The 20062-nt window shown below is 42.6% G+C and overlaps 1 protein-coding gene across 1 annotated transcript in view; it reads right to left on the bottom strand.

The window, feature by feature from the left end:
- Positions 1-13359: 13359 nt before the first annotated feature.
- Positions 13360-20062, bottom strand: part of si:dkey-40c11.2 (drebrin-like protein A) — a 31772-nt gene continuing 25069 nt past the window's right edge. Inside the window, exons 6-16 of the mRNA XM_061070873.1 lie at positions 19792-19869; positions 19506-19657; positions 19315-19369; positions 17741-17815; positions 17537-17645; positions 16871-17401; positions 15939-16385; positions 15702-15800; positions 15472-15605; positions 14565-14616; positions 13360-14450 (exon numbers count right to left, since the gene is read on the bottom strand). Of these exons, the coding sequence (XP_060926856.1) occupies positions 14314-14450; positions 14565-14616; positions 15472-15605; positions 15702-15800; positions 15939-16385; positions 16871-17401; positions 17537-17645; positions 17741-17815; positions 19315-19369; positions 19506-19657; positions 19792-19869 (1869 nt within the window). The 3' untranslated portion in view covers positions 13360-14313. The remainder of the gene's footprint in view (positions 14451-14564; positions 14617-15471; positions 15606-15701; positions 15801-15938; positions 16386-16870; positions 17402-17536; positions 17646-17740; positions 17816-19314; positions 19370-19505; positions 19658-19791; positions 19870-20062) is intronic.

Here is a 20062-nt window from a genome sequence, read left to right as displayed (position 1 = left end):
TAGAAAAACACACCACTACAAACAAAAAGCATCCGTGACCCGATAATGAGGAACTCTTGCATTTGATCATTTAAAAAAAATAAATAAATAAAGATAGCAGCAGACACCCGTTTTTTAAATCATTTTTTTTTCACCTTCTACACATTCGTAATTGCAGCCAGGTTAATTAAAGACTCCTTTTCTTAATTCCCTCCAGAATATAATCATGACAGTTTAACGAGAAGCAAGGTAATATGATCTCATATTTTTGTTCATCGCTGCAAACCGTGTTGCAAAGTAGTTTTAAGCGTGTCTCCAATGGTGACATCTCATCATGGCACAGTATGAAATGGTCCTGAAGTTGAATGAGACTCAAACAAAAGCGTGAGGGAATTAGTATATGCGAGGCACATTTCCAGAAAGTGTTTATGCTCTTCTTAAAGCCTTTCTCTGGCAGAAGCGATTACATGAACGTCTCCTACTTATTTGTTTTCATCTGAACATTTGGCTGAGGGGTTTATCCATCTTGACAAGCACATAATATGGCTTTTGGTGCTGTGAGGGAGAAAACGAGAGCGATCGGAGGAGAGAGAGGGGAGAAGACGTGAAAGTTAAAATAGAGGCTCTATGGTGGGGTTTTATCACTTTTCTTGCTGTTCCCTTCCTCTCTTTAACAACATGCTTAACTCCCCAAAGATGTGTTGAAAGATCACAATAATCCCCTCGAAATGACATTAGTCCTCACTCTCCTCTTTGAGTAGGTGGAATGTAGCGGAGCCAAATTACTAAAGACACTCTAGGGTGTTGGGAACGATGTGATAAACACATAAAGTTCCCAATGTAATTTGATTAAGTCTAAAAAAGTATAAATATGGTGTCTGCTCTGCATTCCATGCTAAGCCAATTAAAAGCTCTACAGTAAATGAATTTTTGTCTATATGATAGTTTGACTTGACTTCCTCAGCAGTCAAAAGGTATAGTTGAACATTTATGATGCTATATTCTCTGCTTCGCCACCAGATGTCACTAAATCCTACAAACTAAACCTTTAAGTAAAGTTTAGTTATTTAATGTAAATGTGTTATTTTAACTATTTGATTTTATTGGTCAGAATCCCTCTACTTCTTTACAGTTGTAATAATAAATACGACATAGAATAAAATGAAATTTCCCTGAAATGTATACAACTTTTTTTTAAGGTTGAAATGACCCAAGTACCCTTTAATCTATTAGAATTTCTTTATGGCATCGTTAGACCACAAGATGCAACATCTTCAAAAATGGTACTTCTCATCTTTGACAAGGTTTCTCAAAAGAAAATACTGGTATTGAGTAAAACCTTGATTAAAAATTAGAATCAATTAAAATTCCCCATACCAAAACGAAATTATTCAGCATCAATATTAGCGGGCCCACTTTAGTAAGTGAAGAACAAAAAGCAGGCCTTTGTGCAGCTCTGATGCCATGTTAGGATGTGTGTAGTACCTCAGAGCAGCAGATAATGATGATGTCTTCCATCAATGAGCAGCAGCAGGTTACTCCTCCACGACACACAGTTCAATGGCAGTCTTCTCACTTTGTCCATGGTCCTTACGTCCTCAGATGACGAAGAGAGAGAAAAGAACCCAACAGTCCTCCTCGGCCTAATGGTCATGATGGTCACCAGTGGGTCCCTTTAGCAACCAGAGTTCCCGCAGTGCGTTGGGAACTGTTGGGTCTCTTTATAAATGTAAGGTCTTGTGGCTCTTAAAACTGAACTGAACTAAATACCGTTAATTGTAATTCATTCCTCATTCTGTGTGAAGCACTTTGTAACCTTGTTTAGATAAGTGCTATACAAAGAAAGTTATTATTATTATTCCTGGTCACAGTGGCTGTCTGGTGATGCTCTGTGCAGGTGTCAAAGTCCTTCCACCATTAGCACCGAGCTAGCAGAGATGCTAAACGACAGCTAATCAGCAGGCTGACAGCTCAGCTAGCTGCGCTTCGCTCCCTAAACGTTGTTAAACATTCAAAGCAAGCACGCAGCAGCCACATAATCACTTTTTACAAACGAATCCAGCTGCTTTAGTGACATAAGTCTGAATATCTGTCTTACTGTGGTAGCTGCTAGCTGGTAGCACCGTGTCCTGCCGCCCTCTGTTAGTCCCGCCCCTGAACCAATCGCGTTGTTCGAAAAGGAAGACTTCTGTGAAAGCACCAATCAGATAAACGAAGCACATGCAGGTTAGTTTGTCTCGCCATGGCTGTCCTCTCAATCAAAGTAGAACAAAAAGTTGCGTTCTGAAGGGATAGTTCACCCAAAAATGAAAATTTACTCATTATCCACCCAGCCCTGTGCCGATGGAGGGTTGAGTGAAGTGTTTGAGTCCACAAAACACGTTCAGGGGTAAAAACAATTGAAGTAACTGGTGGTCACGTCTTCAAACGAAAAAAAAAATAACAGAAAAATAACACTAAATGCCTACATACTGCTCCTGTGGTGTCATACAAGTTTCATAAGCCCCAACATAGCCCTGATTCGTTTTGTTTTATTCAATAATGTGCCCCAACAACCAAAACCAGACCAAGATGAGACCACAGGTCAGGAAACTGTATTGCTGCCTGTGAAGAAGGACAACAAAAGGGAGATTTCTTAATATCGCTTGGTTGGACTGTCCTCTGACACACTGCCTCGATCTCTTTGCCACTGCTTTATGGAAGCAAATTCAAAATAGAGCATTTCAGACCATGGACCTCTCCCTTCACCCATGGTGCATTTTGAATATTGTGGAAAAAGCACCAAAGTGCTTATTTCGATTCCATCAACCTTGGAGCCTGGGCGGCTGGACTGGAGTGCTCAGCTCCTGAAATTGCTGCCAAGACATGCCACTGACTTTTCTAACCAGCCTTTCACTTACTACAGTATAATACAGGAGTGGGGAGAAGGCACCTTTTTGTTCTTTGTGGGGGTGTTTATGTCCAAAATATTGGACTCCCCTTTTATATTTGACCAATTTATTATCTATCTATCTATCTATCTATCTAACTTTATTAATTTGTGGTATATTTGTATCCTGCTGGTGTATGCATATATCTGACAGTGTTGTTTTTTTTTGCAGCCCATATAGTTCTGCATGTGTGTGGCTGTCTGTATGTCGATCCGCTTCCCCTGGTGTGTCTGAAGTGTTGGATAATTAGCTGCCTTATCAGCCTGGGACACGAGCAGCCTCCTCACCACTGACAGGTCATGGAGCCCAGGACCAGCGGGAGGTTGGAGACAAGGAGGAGGTGGGATGATAAGGCCACAGGAGGAGAGACAAGGAGGAGAGAGAGAGAGCGAAAGAGAGAGAAGGAGCTGGGTGGTGGAGGTGGTGGTGGTGTGGGGTTTGTAGACAAGCAGACAAAAACATGAAGTAGAGAAATGGGATGAGGAACCAGACAAAGGAGGAGACAGAGAGATGGAGCAGTTAAAAAAAAAAAGAAGAAAAAGAGAAGGGGAGACAGTTAGGCCCCGCAAGGACAGAGCAGCTGCTCCGGCCTATCAGCTCTTCCACGAGACCTCGGCACTCATTAGCATAAATTCGAATGACAAATGTGGCCCGCTTTGGCAAAGACTAATTAATTCATAGAGAGGGGGAAACTCACCAGAGTAAGAATTCAAATCATTCACTGCCACGGGCCTGAACAAGTGTTAAGAGGGAGCACGTCGATGGGCTATTGTGTTATGGAATTACTACAGTTGCCTTACATGTCCTGAAAAGGTTCTAGCTTTTATTCAATGTTTGAGTTTTTTAGTACATACTTTTTTTTTTCAGCAGTCAGGTTGAGCGCCCTGTGTTTTGAAAAGTTTTTAGAGGTTATTTTTTCAATATTCCATATTTACACTGTGTATGGGTGGCTGTGATTAGGTTGATTAGGCTGATATGTTGTGTTTGGTATATTTTCACACACACACACAAGATTTAGAAGAAGTAACAATGGACTGGAAAAGATTGCTGCTCTGAAGTAACGGCAGACTCCATGGAAAACACAGGGAAAGGATAAGTGCGCCCCCTTGTGTTCAGCAGTCATACTCCTGCTTGTGAAACCGGTCTCAATCTGGCTTCATGAACTATGATCATATCTATGGAACGGCACTGTAGCTCACATTAAAATGATATTGCATTCTGTCACTATGGTTACCTGCACAATGTTTTGCACATCAATTTGACCTCTTCCTCTTAGGCTCAGCACCGCAAGCATTACCTCATTTTATCCTCCTTTTGATTGTCTGACAACGAGGTAACGTCTGCCAGTGAAAATGTCCGTCTCCTCAACTTTATTAACAAAACGATCATTCTTCGGGGATTCTGTGAAAAACCGAATCAATCCAACATGTTGGCATGTGACACCGAGTGGTGTGGGGGGGCCTAAATGATCCATTTAGATGAGATTATAGATTGAGTATCTGCTTCATGCCGCAGCTTGTGTTAGCCCTCAATCCTCTTTGTTTTCCACTTTACAGGAGGCCTGACTGGTCAGAACATCTGGCCCTCATCAAGTCCAGGTGTTCCTGCTACAGTGAGAGTGAGTGTGTGCTTGTGTGTGTGCTTGTGTTTGTGATTCAGTCTGTGTGTGTGTGTGTGTGTTGCAGAGAGCCTTCACTGTCTTTCACCTTCTCTCGCTCCATGTCTGTATCCCTCTCCACCTCCTTACGTCTACTGTCTTCTCTTTCCTTTCACTCCCTGCTCCAAAGCACACCACGCTCAGCCAGGTGCAAGCGTTTTTCTCACCAAATCCTCTGCTAAAGACCCCGCAATGGTTGCCCAAGAACGCTCCCTGCTAAACCAGGCTCTTCCTGCTCCGTAATTACATCAAAACAGAACATGTTGAGCAGTGTGAGGACTATTTATACATGCACTTCGAGAGCCAGTTTTTGGTGTCTCTGCTTCCAAGGAACATCCTTCTGCATGACTACTGTGCGTGCGTGGGTGTTTGTGTGTGTGTGAGAGTCGGGGTGAGTGCTGGAGGAGTGAATGGGCGGCGGTTGGCGGATGCAGTGTGATTCTCCAGGTGGCTCACAGGGGCCCCATGCACGTTGCCGCTGCCCATTACCAATCACACAGAGACACCTGTGAAACGCATTATATCTTGACCAAAACACTGAAAGTGGGTGGTGCTCTCTTTGTGTGACAGTGGCGGACAGCTAAAGCGATTTTAAAGCAATGCTATAACCAACTGTTGGTTCAAAAGGGATCATTCAGGCAAAGCCACAACTATTACAGGCCTACTATTCATATCTTTGCATGAGGCCATCATAATTTCCATACTAGCCCTGTATATAATATGATTGCTCTCTGGGTGAAACTACAGAATGGTCTTTGTTGGACAGATCTCATAATCCTGCAATGTTTCAGGCTTTAATGGGCTGTTACACTGCGGGACCAGTCATTTATTTATTCAACACCATCGCTGCCATGGCAATGACACCTCGTTCCTTCTAGCATGGTGTTATTTAGGATTTCTTCACTTTATTTTACTAAGTCTCCACACACAGAGAAAAAAATACTGTCTTGTGTTGAGAGAGGAAACCACACATGAAGTTTGAAAATTAAGGGACTTTTTCTTCTTTTTCATGTCTGATTGAGTATTAAACAAGAATTGAAATATAACACTTTCAAATTGGTGATCGTGGTAAGATAACCAGTCAACACCTATAGACAAAGATCTTCTATATGCAGCACCTTTCTATCACACATTTGTACTTGCACACATCATGGGCAAGTGGGGTTCAGTGTCTCACCCAAGGACACTTCAGAATGAACACCAGCTTTCTGAATAGTGGACAACCCACTCTACCTCCTGAGCCACATCTGCCCACAGCTGCATAAAACATGGACATCTAACCTGAGCAGAGTACAGATGCAGAAGACACAGAGAGGATTTATATTTTTATAAGCATCAAAATCTGTCAAAGTTTTTAATTGTTTGGCATTGGCATAATCTGGAGGCGTCTGTAGATATCAGGGCTGAAGCTTTGGAACTCCATACAGGTGTTGTACAAAATGTAAAAAGTAACTTGTTTATTTCCAATCCTCTTGCATGAACTATGCCCCAGTTATTGTTTTTCAGATATGATTTTAGGTGAGATAAGAAAAAAAAATTACTGAGCCAAGTGTGAACTGATGTAGTTTCATAGGTTCTGTCCCACGCTGAACAAGCTTGTTATCTGTCAGTTGTTGTGAGTTCTTGGTGGATTTTTATAGTAACCACATACACAGTTCAAGTTTGGCAAGAAAAACACACCCGGAGGAAAATGGACATAAATATGTTTTCACAAATACTGTATTTACATTACATCTGCAAAACAAATATCTATGAATAGCAGGCAGTTAATTGAGAAGAACATCCATCAATTTCTATGTGAAAACATAGGACAAGTGGTATATTGTATAATATTACACATTACATCAAACTGAATGGGCCATGTGAACGTTTTGGTCCACTCGCAAATCGCACTTGTGGTAAAATTTGATAAGCTCAAGATGAATAACAATCCTTAAATTGCACCCCCCCCCCCCCCCCCCAGGCCCAGTCATATCAGCAGTGTTGAAATGTTTGACACGTCCAAAGTCATGAAGTTATGAACCATTGATTTAACTTGTTTTTAACAGGGACGGTGAAAACTGCGAAGATTAAAATCCACTTCCCTGAAGGAAGCTACCTGATGATCTTAAAATAACCAAACTTGTCCTTTGGACTGTTGCTATACCTTGCAATCCCCTGCCGTCGCACATACGGAGTGGAGAGTGGGAGTGGAGTAATCTTGGGAGGAGGAAATGGTTTCATGGCTGAGCTGACTGTTTGAATTAGTGTATCTGAAATGGGCATCGTCTGCTAGCACTCTGACATGGTGTTGCTCTCGCCTTTGGCATGCATCCATCCCTTCAGACTGACACACGCGCACACACTCACATATTCACACACACACAGACAGGCGCTCACACAGTGACACACACACGTCGTGCATTTAGCTTGCCTTCCTCCGACCTCCCTGCTGTGTCTGACACAGCACCCATGATATTTTGCCTCACGGGCTGTGAGCTGTCAGGGCATGAGGATGTTGACATGTGATGCTGCGAGACAGGATCAAATGTGTCATCATCTCCTGGAACAAAGAAACAAAGAGGTGAGAAACTCATTCTTGTAGCGTAAGCATTGTGTGAGCAAATTTATTAATTAAAATGTTTTCATGTTTCAGCTTTGATTTAGCTTTAATACTTATAGACAATTGTAGGGGAGGTTTTGTTTTGAAACTAACAGTTGATTTGTGGCTTATTCGGTGTGTCCATCTTTGTGAACATTATATTATATGTGCCACTGACTCAAGACAGATTATATTAGGAGCAAATGGATTTGGATTAACATCCAGGTGGAATCAAATAAAAACTATACAGCCGATGCATCGATACATGGAAGTTAAGCTCAAGTATTATCTTACATGAGCTGGCTGAGGTGTTAAAATTAGACCAGGGAAAAAACATGTAAGATTATTGAAGTCCTCGACTAAATCCTCATACTCTCCAGTGTCTGACAAGCTGTTGTCAGGTATAGTGCTCAGTTACCCTACAAACACATACACACACACACACACACATACACACGAACACACATAAAGCTCTCCAGGTCTCATAGCTAAGTCCAATCTGTCCTGTGCTGTCCAGGCCTCTGCTGTGCAAGTAGACCACACATCCACACATCAGCCCTTTATTGTTCCTTCCACTGTGGTAATGGAAACAGAGTCAATGTGGCACAGAGAGGGAGGAAGTGGTGGCCAAGGGATGTGGGCCCGTGGGCCCTGCACGGCCCCTCCATGGTTGGCATCTCGTTATACACACACACACATGCGCACACACACACACACTTGCACGTATATTACTGCACAGAAACTGTCTTTCTCCCGCTCTCAGGATTTGACACACACTCAAACACACACATACAGTTAGGCGAGCCGCACCGTAGTGAAAACACACACCGCCCCTGCATCTCCTCAAATGGTAGGAAATCCTGGACATGTCAAGCACATTTAGAAAAATACTTGAGGTTTTGGAGAAATTGGGATCACCTCATCTTGGAGTAACGTGATGCCGGTTATATTAAAAAATGAGAGGGTGGCCATATGGAAGCCATCGCCGACCTCGTGCATGCACGTACAAATCAAAGCCTCTTCAGGCCGGCTGGTAATGAGTGTGACCATGACGTTTTAATGTTGTTATCCTTCTGTGTGGCTAAGGTAACGGCTGTATAGGAAGGGAGGTTTCATCCACACACACAGGGGGGTCTGGGTGGTATTGTTACAGCATAAACACATTTTTTATGGTCTTTTTAGCTTTTGAATTATAGTATCACCTCAACACATAGCAGGTAGGGTTTAGTGGTTGGTTAGCAAGCAAGATTTATTTATTTTAAATGTTTCACAGAAGCCAATCTTACACAGAGGGACTGGTTCTTAGTTTTCACTGAGACAGCAAACACCGGTGGTTCACCTGAGAGCAGAATACAATGGCATAGAGTGGAATAGAATGGAATAGAGTGCAATAGAATGGAAGGCCTAAAACCAGAGCAAAGCAATAAAATGCTTTATTTTTCTGTGGGGCGGGGGGGTTCCATGAAATGCTCCTGTGTGGCTTTCACGTTTTGTAATTGATCTTTGTGCGAACAAAGAGATGTTAGATGCTGTTGTAATAATTGTGCGAGTGCTTCCCCTGGTTGCTGCTAGTTTGTGTGTCTGTAGCAAATAAAGTGTGTGCATGGCCATGTCTGTTTATTTGTGCGTGTGTGTGTGTGTGTGTGTGTGTGTGTGTGTGTGTGTGTGTGTGTGTGTGTGTGTGTGTGTGTGTGCTCCTGTGCTATCAGTCTTGGTCAGGTCCCTGCCCGGGTGTGTGAAGGTTTGTCTCCCTGTGTTGTTGCAGCCTGTGTAATCATGGTATTAATTATTAGCTGTTTGCTCTCCATCATCCCCCTCCCCTGGGGCGGGCACCATGCCTGGGCTGCCAAGGGCTGGCTCTGGGTGTCTCATCCACTATAAATCTGCATGGTTAACATCACAATCGCTGGAACAGCAAGCACCAAGTTGTTATACACGTCTCATCGCAGGGTGGGAAACAAAAAATGTGACTAGGTTCGGCTAGCGCAATTTCTTAATTTCCTTTAAAACATTATCCCTGCCTTTGTTACTGCTGTGTGTGTGTGTTTTATTTCCAGCAACATAAAAATCACGCCATGTTCTTTATGTCTTTCAAAACTCCGCTTATTGCTTGAAATCATGTAGTTCAGCCAAGAAATAAACAATGTGTCCCCATGGGCTTAGCCTAAATGGTGTGAGAAAAGATGTCTCACATTATCCTGCTTGGTGTCCTCAGGCCAAGCTGTGAATTAGTCTCAAGTCTATCTGATCTCATATGTGTCCTTTTCACGCACTGCCACCGGCATATCCCCAGCACACACACACACACACACACACACACACACACACACACACATACACACACACACACACGCACACTCACACGCACGCACACACACGCACACACACACACACACACACACACACACACACACACACACACACACACACACACACACACACACACACACACACACACACACACACGTGCAGATTTAGGTACATTTTTCTCCCTCAAATGGCACCATTGGCATCACTCCTTCAGTGATACTTGTTAAATGAATTGTCTGAAAGAAAGTCACAGCATCTGGCAGTGATTGTGGTGCCACAGGCAGAATGTGTGTGTGTGAGTGTGTGTGAAACAGAGCGGGTGTGTGGGTGTGCATGTGTGTTTGCACGTGTGAGTCACAAAGAGACAGGGGCTTTCACCCATGATGGTCTTGAGGGTAAGAGACAGCTAACCCCATTATTGACCTCCAAGGCTTTACCTGCATTAATGTGTTGACTCCTGAAAAATGTTTTAGTCATCGCTTTAAGCTCGTGATTTGATTTGACAATATTTATTTATTCTTGGTGCAATTATCACTGTTGCTGTTTATTAAATAAATGTGAAAATGTGCACAATCAAAAGCAAAGCAGAGCGTTTAAAGTAATTTACTGGATTTAAAGTAATTTAGAAAATCTTAAGATTAAATCATATTATCCATCATTTATCTTGGCCAATTCCGCTTTAGACGCCTCTCAGCGGCTACCACAGTCTTTGTCAGGTTTCCCACTTCTTTCAAATTCAATGATAGACACAAAGACCAGAGAAGATCATTTTAGCAAAACACGTTTAATGTCAATGGAAACCTAAACGATCAGTGCGAGCAAAAATCCAATAAACCTAAATCAGAGCGAGATGTATTTCTTCTGGAGCCACCGCAGAGTAAATAAAAATCACATGTTTTTCAGAAGAAACAGCAGCATTTCATTGTTCAGAATAACGGCTCTAGGATGAGGTAAGAGAGTTGGACGCGCCTGTTGCCATATTCAAAGCATGATTTTTTTTTTTCTATTTCATCTTTAGAATCAGGAAAATAAAGCATTCGTACAGGGTCTGTTGCATTAATTAACAACTACCAATGATCCCCTGCGGTTCCCAGACACTTTGAAGATTCCTTCACAATGGACTGAGAGACTTAACCATTTACGAACTGAGATGGGAAAACAATCTCTGTGATTGGATCACAATGCCACATGTTGGCTGATCGTAAGTGCAGGGATTGTATCGTAAAAGAAAAAAAACGCCCCTTGGGAATCATGTCAGGAAAAATCCCAGGGAGGAAATGCTGCCAACTTGTCTTCACCAATGAGATTTTCCTTTTTTTAAATCCATTTTTACTTCCCTTTTTTTTCTTTTTTGCTTCAAGACAGAGAGATGTTCTAATCCTCTGTTCATTGTTAGGGTTGTGTGGGACTGGCCGAGGGAAATAGCTTTTTGATGGCGATGGAGGGGAAAGGGAGCTTTGCCAAAGAGGGCTTCAGAAGTTAATGGGCCGGTTTCTATGCTGACAGTAAAATCTTGGCTGGAGCCATCAGGAGCTTGCGCGGCGTTATCTACTTCAGCGGTTTTGAAGATTATCTTTAAAGGGAAAACAGAAAATGACAGTGTCAAGAACAAGAGAGACGTCTAAAAGCAAAGGTTTAATCAAGACTTAGACTAGATGGAATTATCGCCGCGCTAAAGCTGATTTATGTTGGGGAAGCATAATAGTTTTCTACGCCTTGAGATCATCTCAGAAGCAGAAAAGCATCAGTGGTGGATTCACAACACCAAGGCTCTAGCGATGGGGTTTCTGTTGCCGGTGTGTGATGTTTGATCCGGTAGTTGAAATGTTGCCTGTGGTAACTGTTGCCCCTGCGGAACAAAGAGCCAAAGAGAAAATGAGACCCATTTTCTATGTGAGTGTTTCCTTGCACTACAGGTGCTTACAAAATCTGATCTTTATTTCCGCAAGGGAGATAAAAAACATGCGCTTCTTATAAGTATTTTCAGACTACCGCTGGATTCTTCAGCGCTGCCAAACCTTTACGAAAGAATATTATGGGTAGTGAATGTAAGCTTCATGGCAGTTAGGAATGGGAGAATTCCAACGGGGCAGTCTTCTGGCACAAGAATTGGTAAAGTGTGGAGAGACACAGTGACCCTGTCCTTCATGTTTCCTTCTGCAGAACAATGAGCCAAAAAGAAACAGTCCCATTCACTCACACTTGCACACAGGTGCCTGCAGCTACGGTGCAGTAAAGATGGAAGACTGAGCTCGGAGTTACTGCTGCTGTAAGATTTTCGTCTCCCGTAAACTGACACCTCTCCCAAACACATAATTAATCACAAAAAGTTGCAGCAAACTATTAGTTAGACACTGACAGGCAGGGGGGTTGAGGAGCTGCACGGAGAAGGAGGTTGGGTCTAAGAATAGTGCACGTCTGCGGTTGTGTGAACATGCATGTGTGTTTCATCTGTGTATCCGTGCCCATGCATTATTGTGTGCGCCTGTGCTTATCCTCCCCTTCCAAGTATCTCGGGGTGGGGGGTGGGTTACCAGGATCTGCTTCAGAGCAGACCCCAGCCCATGAGCCACCAGCCATCAGCAGCCAGGTCAGATTAGGATTCTGTCGTTTGGCCTTTGTGCTGATAATACGACAATGAGTGGCACTTCCCTACTGCCACTTCACCTCGGCCGTAGCGCACTTGTCAGAGCTCGGCCAGTCAGATAGGGTCTGTCAGATAAATAAGAGATAAGGGGAAAGTCAGGAGAGGAGGGAGTCGCCTGACGGTGGGTGGCAGCTTCCTCCGTTAGTTTAGCACCCCAGTTGAGGGGTTTTTGGTTTTGATGAGGGTCACAGGAGGGAGGAACTGCCTAAAGACAAGAGGGGAAGGGTAGTGAAGGTTGATTGGCACATTAGCCTGTGTCTCCCCCATCACTCTGTTTAATCTGAAGAGACAACAAGTCTCCTGAGTTGTGGGGATGACCCTGGGAGTGGGGGGTATGGAAACGCCGGAGAAGGGGGCGACGCAACTGTCCAGACTCATTTGCTTTCACATTCTCTGTAGCTGTTTTTCCTCCTCACACACACACACATGTAAAATTCTGTAAATCTACTCAGTCGGTATAATATCAATGTTTAAGTTTCACCCCCATTTTCCCTTCTTGGAACTCAAATTAAAACATTTTTTTATATCTCTCAATCTTGCTCATTTGAGGTTTTCACGCTCGTCTCCTTCCCCTTCCCCAATTAGTCTTTCATAAGAGGCTCATCACCTTTTCACACATATCACTGATGATTAGCCTTGTGGGAGAACCTTGACAGAATAGTCTCCTGGATAGATTTAGTCAAGTCTGTCAACAGGCATCAGTTCAAGCCGGATGAAACCCCATGTCAGACATTAACCTCTCTATTTCAGAACAGAGGCGCATCTGCCAAATACTGTTATTGAGCTGGCACCGCAAGAGCATAACCTTTCCCCCACCCCACCCCCGTAAGTATTAAAGGTGTATGGTTAAGAAATATTAATGTCATATTCAATCAATCATTACCACCCTAAGGGGAAAATCCTGTTTGAGGTGTAGCAGTATTAACAATTTTTAGCTTTGGAAATGTCTGGATATCCCGCTTCTAAAACCTGTGCCACAATGAGCCTCCTCTCTGCCTGTCAAAATATTTTGCCTTTTGTCCTGAGGAATCTGTTCGTTTCAGTGAGCTCTGCCTCCTCAAGGTTTACGCTGACACGCAGGAAAAGGCAATGTCTCCACCTATGGGTACAAACACAGCACTGCAGTTCACACAACCCCCCCCCCCTTCAAAGGATGGATGCATATGTTCAGCAAAATAAAGGAAAACACATTATTGAATCAAGTTTACTTTGAATATTAATATAATCCATCAGTAAAACAAACATTTGAAAGCAGTTGAGAGTTTGTAAAAGCTATATATTTGTAAGGTTGGAGTAAATACAAAGAGCATACATACCGTCAAACAAGCACACAACATACAAACATACAAGCCAAGTATAGAAAAAGATAGATCTTTTTATACATTATTATATACACTGCAGAGTATTAAGACGTGACAGAAAATTAAAACGAGTATTGTGTTTCATATCATCTGCGTATCGACACAAGGTTTTAGTCTCTTATGATCTAGGAGAAATTAGGACAATCACGAAACGTATAGAAGGACATTAACATATGAATAAAATACAGCCCCTTGAAAGAGTGAATTTCAGGTGTAAGTACAGTGCCTTGTTTTTCCTTTGCTTGTTTTATGTTTTATATTTCATGCTGCCGCTCTGGTCTGGGTAATTACAATGTGCTGCAAGACTGTCAGTGACAAATACAGAGAAAATAACTCAGGAAATACAGGAAGATGATTACAACACGATGTCTGATACATGAATCTTGATTATACAGTGTACCAGTCAAGAGCAGTACATTATTTTTCTTTAAGCAACATAACACACAAAGCAAACAGTGAGCAGAATGGAACGCTTGTTATACGTGTGGATCAAAACGAGAACTATTTTAAAAAAAAATTGTGTTTCCTACAGGAAAAGCAAGTTTGTGATCATCTGTCATCTCGATCTGATCCCTCCCAGCAACATTCCTACTGTATCTCAAAGGAAATAAGTTATTTTGGTCTAGGAAAAAAGCTAGTTTATCCAAGTAAATGAGGCTGAGTAATTTCTGCATACTTTGTGAGAATATTTTCTTTTCTCAAAAAATAAAACCCATCAGAACTGAGAGTTCCTCTTAATGCGAGGACAAAGTTTAAGTGGGAGGATTAAGGTGAAAACATGCATGAGCGTAAGGGGAGATGGTGTCCCTGAGTGTGTGTGTGTGTGTGATGGTGTGTCTCTTGTCGGTCTACATGGTCTCCACATAATTGGCAGGGAACAGTCCTTGACGGCCGTCTTTGCTCCACCCCCTCCACCAGGCTTTGTCCACCGTCTCCACGTCCCTGATGATGTCACCGGGTTCAAAGGAGATCTCAGACTCGTCCTCTGTGGGAACCACAAGATAACATGGTGAAGACCCGCTAATCACAGTGTAATTACTGTAAGTGGAGGCACTTTGTGTGCACATGCGCGCCGATTATGCCCTAAATGGCAGCCTACCTGCTTGGTAGTCGAACAGAGCGCGGACGCACAGTTGTCGCTCGGTCAGAACCTGTGGAAAATGGATTCAGAGAAAGGCTGTAATCACCAAATACTCATCTTGTTTAACCAAAATTCACATGGTGGAAAGAACAAAAACAAAATCCTTGTCACGGGAACTTGTTGAAAACTACAGTAACCAGCTGATTTAGGAAATTACTGAGCCTTTTTTTAAACATGAAACTAAACATGTTTGTGACCAAGATCTACATCTTATGGGGCTGAGCAGCAGAAGTCACACGGTATTGACAGACTGACACTGTTGGACTTTGGTCGTGTGTGATTTATTGACAATAACAAAAACCTAAGCACTAGAATGTCACCAAGCCCAGTCCCCTTATGAAGCCACACTTAATCTCACCAGATCCGTATCAGCATGTTTATTTGAATCTGCAGCAAAGGGCACACTCTCATAAATATCAGTCCCCTGAATATGTCAACGAAAATGTTGCTGAACACCCAACCTCGCAACTTTAAAGAAAGTGAAAAGGAAAAAAAGCCAGGATCCGCCCCCTGATCTGGATCCATGACCCACCCCTCCAAAACATCTCATGAAAAACAAACAAACTGACAAATGACAAAGACATTACCTCCGCCTCTGAGGAGAGACTAAGTCATTCATAAAATATGTAATTTCAAGTAGAATGTATTTTACTGTAGTTTTTAAATATACATTTAATTGTTATGAATGTGAATATATTAAAGAGACACATTTCCCCACTTTCTTGTGTTTGTGTGATTAACTGTGCTCATTGAAAACAGTTTTTAATTAATCACATATTCTCATTAGGAACATAGAGGTTTTTGGGACTGTTTTGATTTGTGGAAGACACTCTACAAGAACAACACGTGTCTGTAGATACACTACCTCTTCTCCATTTTCTGAGAACTCCTGCTCCTCAATGACACCATCCTCCTCCTCCTCTGCCGTGCCATGAAGATCGTAGCACACCGCCAGCTCCGGTGAGCTGGGCTCTGTGTCAGACAGACTCAGAGATCGCTCTGGGGAAGTGTGACAAGCATCCATCAGCCACAAACCAATTTTCCCTTAAGGATTTCTTAATGTATAACAGTATTTTTACTGAATTGTTTCCAAACCTATGCCGTTGTGTTGCTGTGCGTCCTCTCCATTTGTGATCCCGTTGGTCGACAGGATGATACTCTCGTGTTTGATTCCCTGACAAACTTGCTCAGCATCTTAAATAATGAAGGTGACTTGTTTACAACTGTGCACACATTTATTTTCATTGAAAAATGTTAAATTAAAAAGATGTTTTAAATATTATTAAATGTTAATTTAGTCTAGATGACAGGATATAAGAAAAAGGAGCCTACTTGTCACTGCTGACTCTTTCTCTAAAAACTTGGCAGGGGCCTGATTCTCCTCTGATTGGTCAATCTCCTCTTCATCAATCTTTGCCTCCTCATCCTTCTGCATCACCTCCAAGGACTCGACATGAGATGCAAACTCAGCTTCTTGTTCCAAACCCTCTTCTTCTTCTACTTCTTCTTCTTCTTCTTCTTCTGCTTCTTCTGCTTCTTCTTCTTCTCCTCCCTTGTCCTCTTCCTCCTCCTCCTGCTTCTCCCCCCCGTTCTCTTCTACCTGCTCGTGCTCTACCTCAGTCTGGACGGGCTCTGTGATAACGGCACAAAGCTGCGGTCGAGATTCAACCTCTTCTTCCTCCACATCATCTTCCTCGTCCTCTTCCACAAGTACAGCCTGTACCTTGTAGCCAACGTCTGAGTCCAGCTCAGTGTGCACAGGAGATGCACTGTTGAGGTCTATCGAGTAGAAAATTACATTGTTATTAAAACAAAAAAGAAAATGTACATTTGAGAATATTAAATGTTGAAAAAGTGAATATGGACTTTGTGTGTGTGAGGCAGAAAAGCTGAACTGTCTGGTTGCACAGTTCAGTTAAGCTTGGCATGACTACGAGTACGTGTGGTTGCTTTAGGAATATTTAATTGTGACTGGAATATAAAAAGAATCTGTCATTTCTGTATAATAAGCCTCTGATTCATAAGTCTTGGCTTCTTTACACAGTCTGGACTATGTGGAGTAGTTTTTGGCCAAAGTCATTTTAGCCTGTACTAAAAATTTTAACCACCATTATTTTATGTCAAATGATTAATGTCCTTGGCAAACAGATGAGAAGTAAGCAGAGTTATAGACTCCTCTTCTCCCCGACTCATTCTGAATGGGAATTTTGTTATATTTTTTCTGCAGATTTGGTCAAAAATCTGATCTGAAGTTAATACTGTACCTGTGTTTGGCTGTGGTTTGTCAGGCAGAGGTGCAGCTAGAACCTGCAGGGGCTCGAAGCAGAAAGCCGAATCCCCTGGCTGGGTGGGGGTATTTGGGGGTGAGGGAGGCAGGGTCTCTGGATGTGCCTGTGACGGTTTGTTTTCTCCTAAACTGGAGGACAAGGAAGCCAAGAGGCTCGGGGAGGCCGGGGGGGCAGAGGGTTGTGCAGGTGACGGAGACTTGGGCTCAACAGCGGCCTCCACTTGTTTGTTAGTTTGTGGGACGCTGGGCAGGGCTGTAAGTGGAGGGGCGGGGCAAAAAGGCGACATGGGCGGTGACAGGGGGGCTCTGGGGCTTTGTGGCGAGGTGACGGGGCGGAAATCTGGGCTTCTGGGGGGGGACGTGGTGCGGTAGCTGGGCGAGGGAGGAAACCGGGAGAAGGGGGAGACCAGCGGGGAGCTGCGTGGTGAGGAGGCTATGCTCTCGTCTGCCTTAGAGAAGATGAAGGCCGTGTCTGTAAGGCTGCGCTGGTATCGTCGGAATGGTTTGCCTGGAGAGAAAGAGAAAAAGTTTGGGAGTAGTTAAAAAACGGAGAGAATAAATTATAGGTGCAGAAATCATACATCCAGTTTCAATGAGGTCATGTGGCATTTCTCCGTGTTTAAGGTCATGTTTGACCACATACCACTGCGGGACGATCCGGGGCTGGTGGGACTTTGCGATGAGGACGATGACAGCTGTCTGAAGAACTCCCGAGGGTTCATGGATCGCTGGGACACTAACACTGCTGCCTCCTACAGGTCAGTGAACGCACAGTTGGTAAATGTTATCTGAACTTATCGAGCAGTGATGTTAGCTGCAGGTTTAGAGAAGTCTGATGTTAACTTACTGCTGCTTTCTCTATAGACTCACTCCTTCTAAGACGAGCCCTCATATCATCCTCATGCTCCTTCTTCTGCTCGTCCTGTAAGTACAGACACCAAACCACACTCAGGTTTACATATTCACACACGTTTTATTATTCCTCATTTAATATATAATAAAGATTATTTTGTGTTTTCATATCGTACCATGATAATTATGTTTCATATACTTTGAAATGAAGGGTAGAATGTAAGATGAGAGTTTTTTGTGGATATTTATTTTATTTATGTTCTAGAATTTACATAAATTAATTGATGGTAAATATATACGTCATCAGTACATAGTTTGTTATGCTCCTTAACTTAGACCTGGAACTATGTAATGTGGCATAACTAACGTTCTTGTAATATGTGTGTGATGGGCCACCTTTGGTTTTGAGGGATTCAGGTGTCCCACATTGTTAATTTGGACATTAAACCTATGAACTCCCCCCATGCTCTGACTTTACCTACAGCCCTGAAGTAAGTTATAGTGAAGCCGAGGAGGAAAAGCCTGTCTTACAATATTTAGCCCTAATTAGTGATATGGAAATATATAACCTATGCAAATATTAACAGATGGCCAGCTTAAAGTCATTTGTACAACATTAATGGTCACTGTGACCTTTGCCCACTGAAATCAAATCAGGTACTCCGTGAGTCCAAGTGAACATTTGTGCCAGAAAGCATTCTCTAGAGGAGTTCTTGAATTAACCTTGACCTTTGACCTTCAACCATAGATGGATAAAAGCGTCAGCTAAATTAAATGTAATGTAACCTGTAATGTAATGTAGCCGCCAAATCTATCCAATTCATCTTTGAGGCCAAGTGAATGTTTGAACATAATTTTAAGTAATGTTGCGTTGAGCAAAAAAGTGTTTTGTGAGGTCACTGGCTGTCACTGGGGCAGTGGCATAAAAGTTGCAAAGTTAAAAAGTTTGTACATTGAAGCAAACTGTATGTATAAATGTAAAGAAGTGTGCAATGCATTCCTATTTTTAGCTATTTGTATGTATAGCAACCATTCAGAGTGTGAAACAAGGACACATTTCAGTGACACATTTGCTTAGCGTCAGGTTATATCCTTATCAACGGTATAATGCATTTTAAAGAGTTATTAATTGGTACAGAACCCACTCCCCGATATCAAATTTAATGAGTCTATTGTTGTGTTTGACCCCGTTCAGACCTGGTATTAGCATCCTTCCTGACTGATCCAATCACAAGCTGTCCCCTTGTGATCGGATCTCTCAGGACGTTGTTAACACTGGGTCTGAACAAGACCTTTGTTCATGTAGAATTAATCAATTAGTCTTTGCACTTCAACAAATGTGCCCCTCACATGGATCAAGGGTTTAAGCTCTAAAGTCCTCGGGGACAATTAAAGATTTAGAGCCAGACCTCACACCGCCTGTGGTCAGTCCACTTCTTCCATGAGTTCAAACCAGTCACACCACATTAAGGCCACAATCCAGCAGGGATAGTGTTGATTTTGCCACAAGACAAATTCCATACTGTTCATCATTTCATCATTTCATCAACAACACATCTCTTTACCCACCCATTTGAATTTCTCCTTTGTGCGCAGCTCCTCTGCTTGCTCGGCCTGTTTTCTTCTGTGACACAGAGAAGCAAATGAAATAGCACAAGTTAGTGTGACGCAGATGAACATGGATGTTCTCTGTTCATCCACACGATACAAAACACAGCCACTAGAGGGCAGTGCTGACAGGAGGCAGACATGGCTCCAACCTCTTCTCCTCGATCATCTGTAGTTTCTCGTTCATCTTTCTGTCTCTCTCATCCGCATCCCTTCGCTCCTTCAGAATTCTCTCTCTTTCAAGGCGCCTTCTCTCCTCCACTGCTCGTCTCTTCTCCTCATCTTTCCTCGCTTCCTCTTCACGCTGACACACACAGGGGCACGATATGAGACTATAGACTATAGCAGACTTCCATTTCTTTTTCAAATGAAAGTATGCCACTCTTTAAACATTTCCTGTACATTTTAGCCAATCAAGTGTGGCCAAACGAGGCATACCTCTGCACGTGCCCAGAAGGAGTCTCTGTTTATTAGTCTCATCTCCATTGCAGCATTCGTTTTTCTGTAGTTTGTACCCTGTAATAAAAATGGAGACAACAATTCAGAAACTTTCCAATGATGCATTTTATGTCACTATCATATTTTATCATTTTCAGTCAGGAAAACCTTTTTTAAATGCCGTATTTAAAGAAAAATCATATTCATGAGCTTAATAAACAGTAAATGCAAAAGTGAAATTCACTGTAACAGTAACCCTAAAAAACTGAAT

The sequence above is a fragment of the Limanda limanda genome, chromosome 5 (genome assembly GCF_963576545.1).
Source record: "Limanda limanda chromosome 5, fLimLim1.1, whole genome shotgun sequence".
Classification (NCBI taxonomy): domain Eukaryota; kingdom Metazoa; phylum Chordata; class Actinopteri; order Pleuronectiformes; family Pleuronectidae; genus Limanda; species Limanda limanda.
The sequence above is the reverse complement of the archived record's forward strand: the minus strand, read 5'-3'. Positions and strand labels throughout refer to the sequence as shown.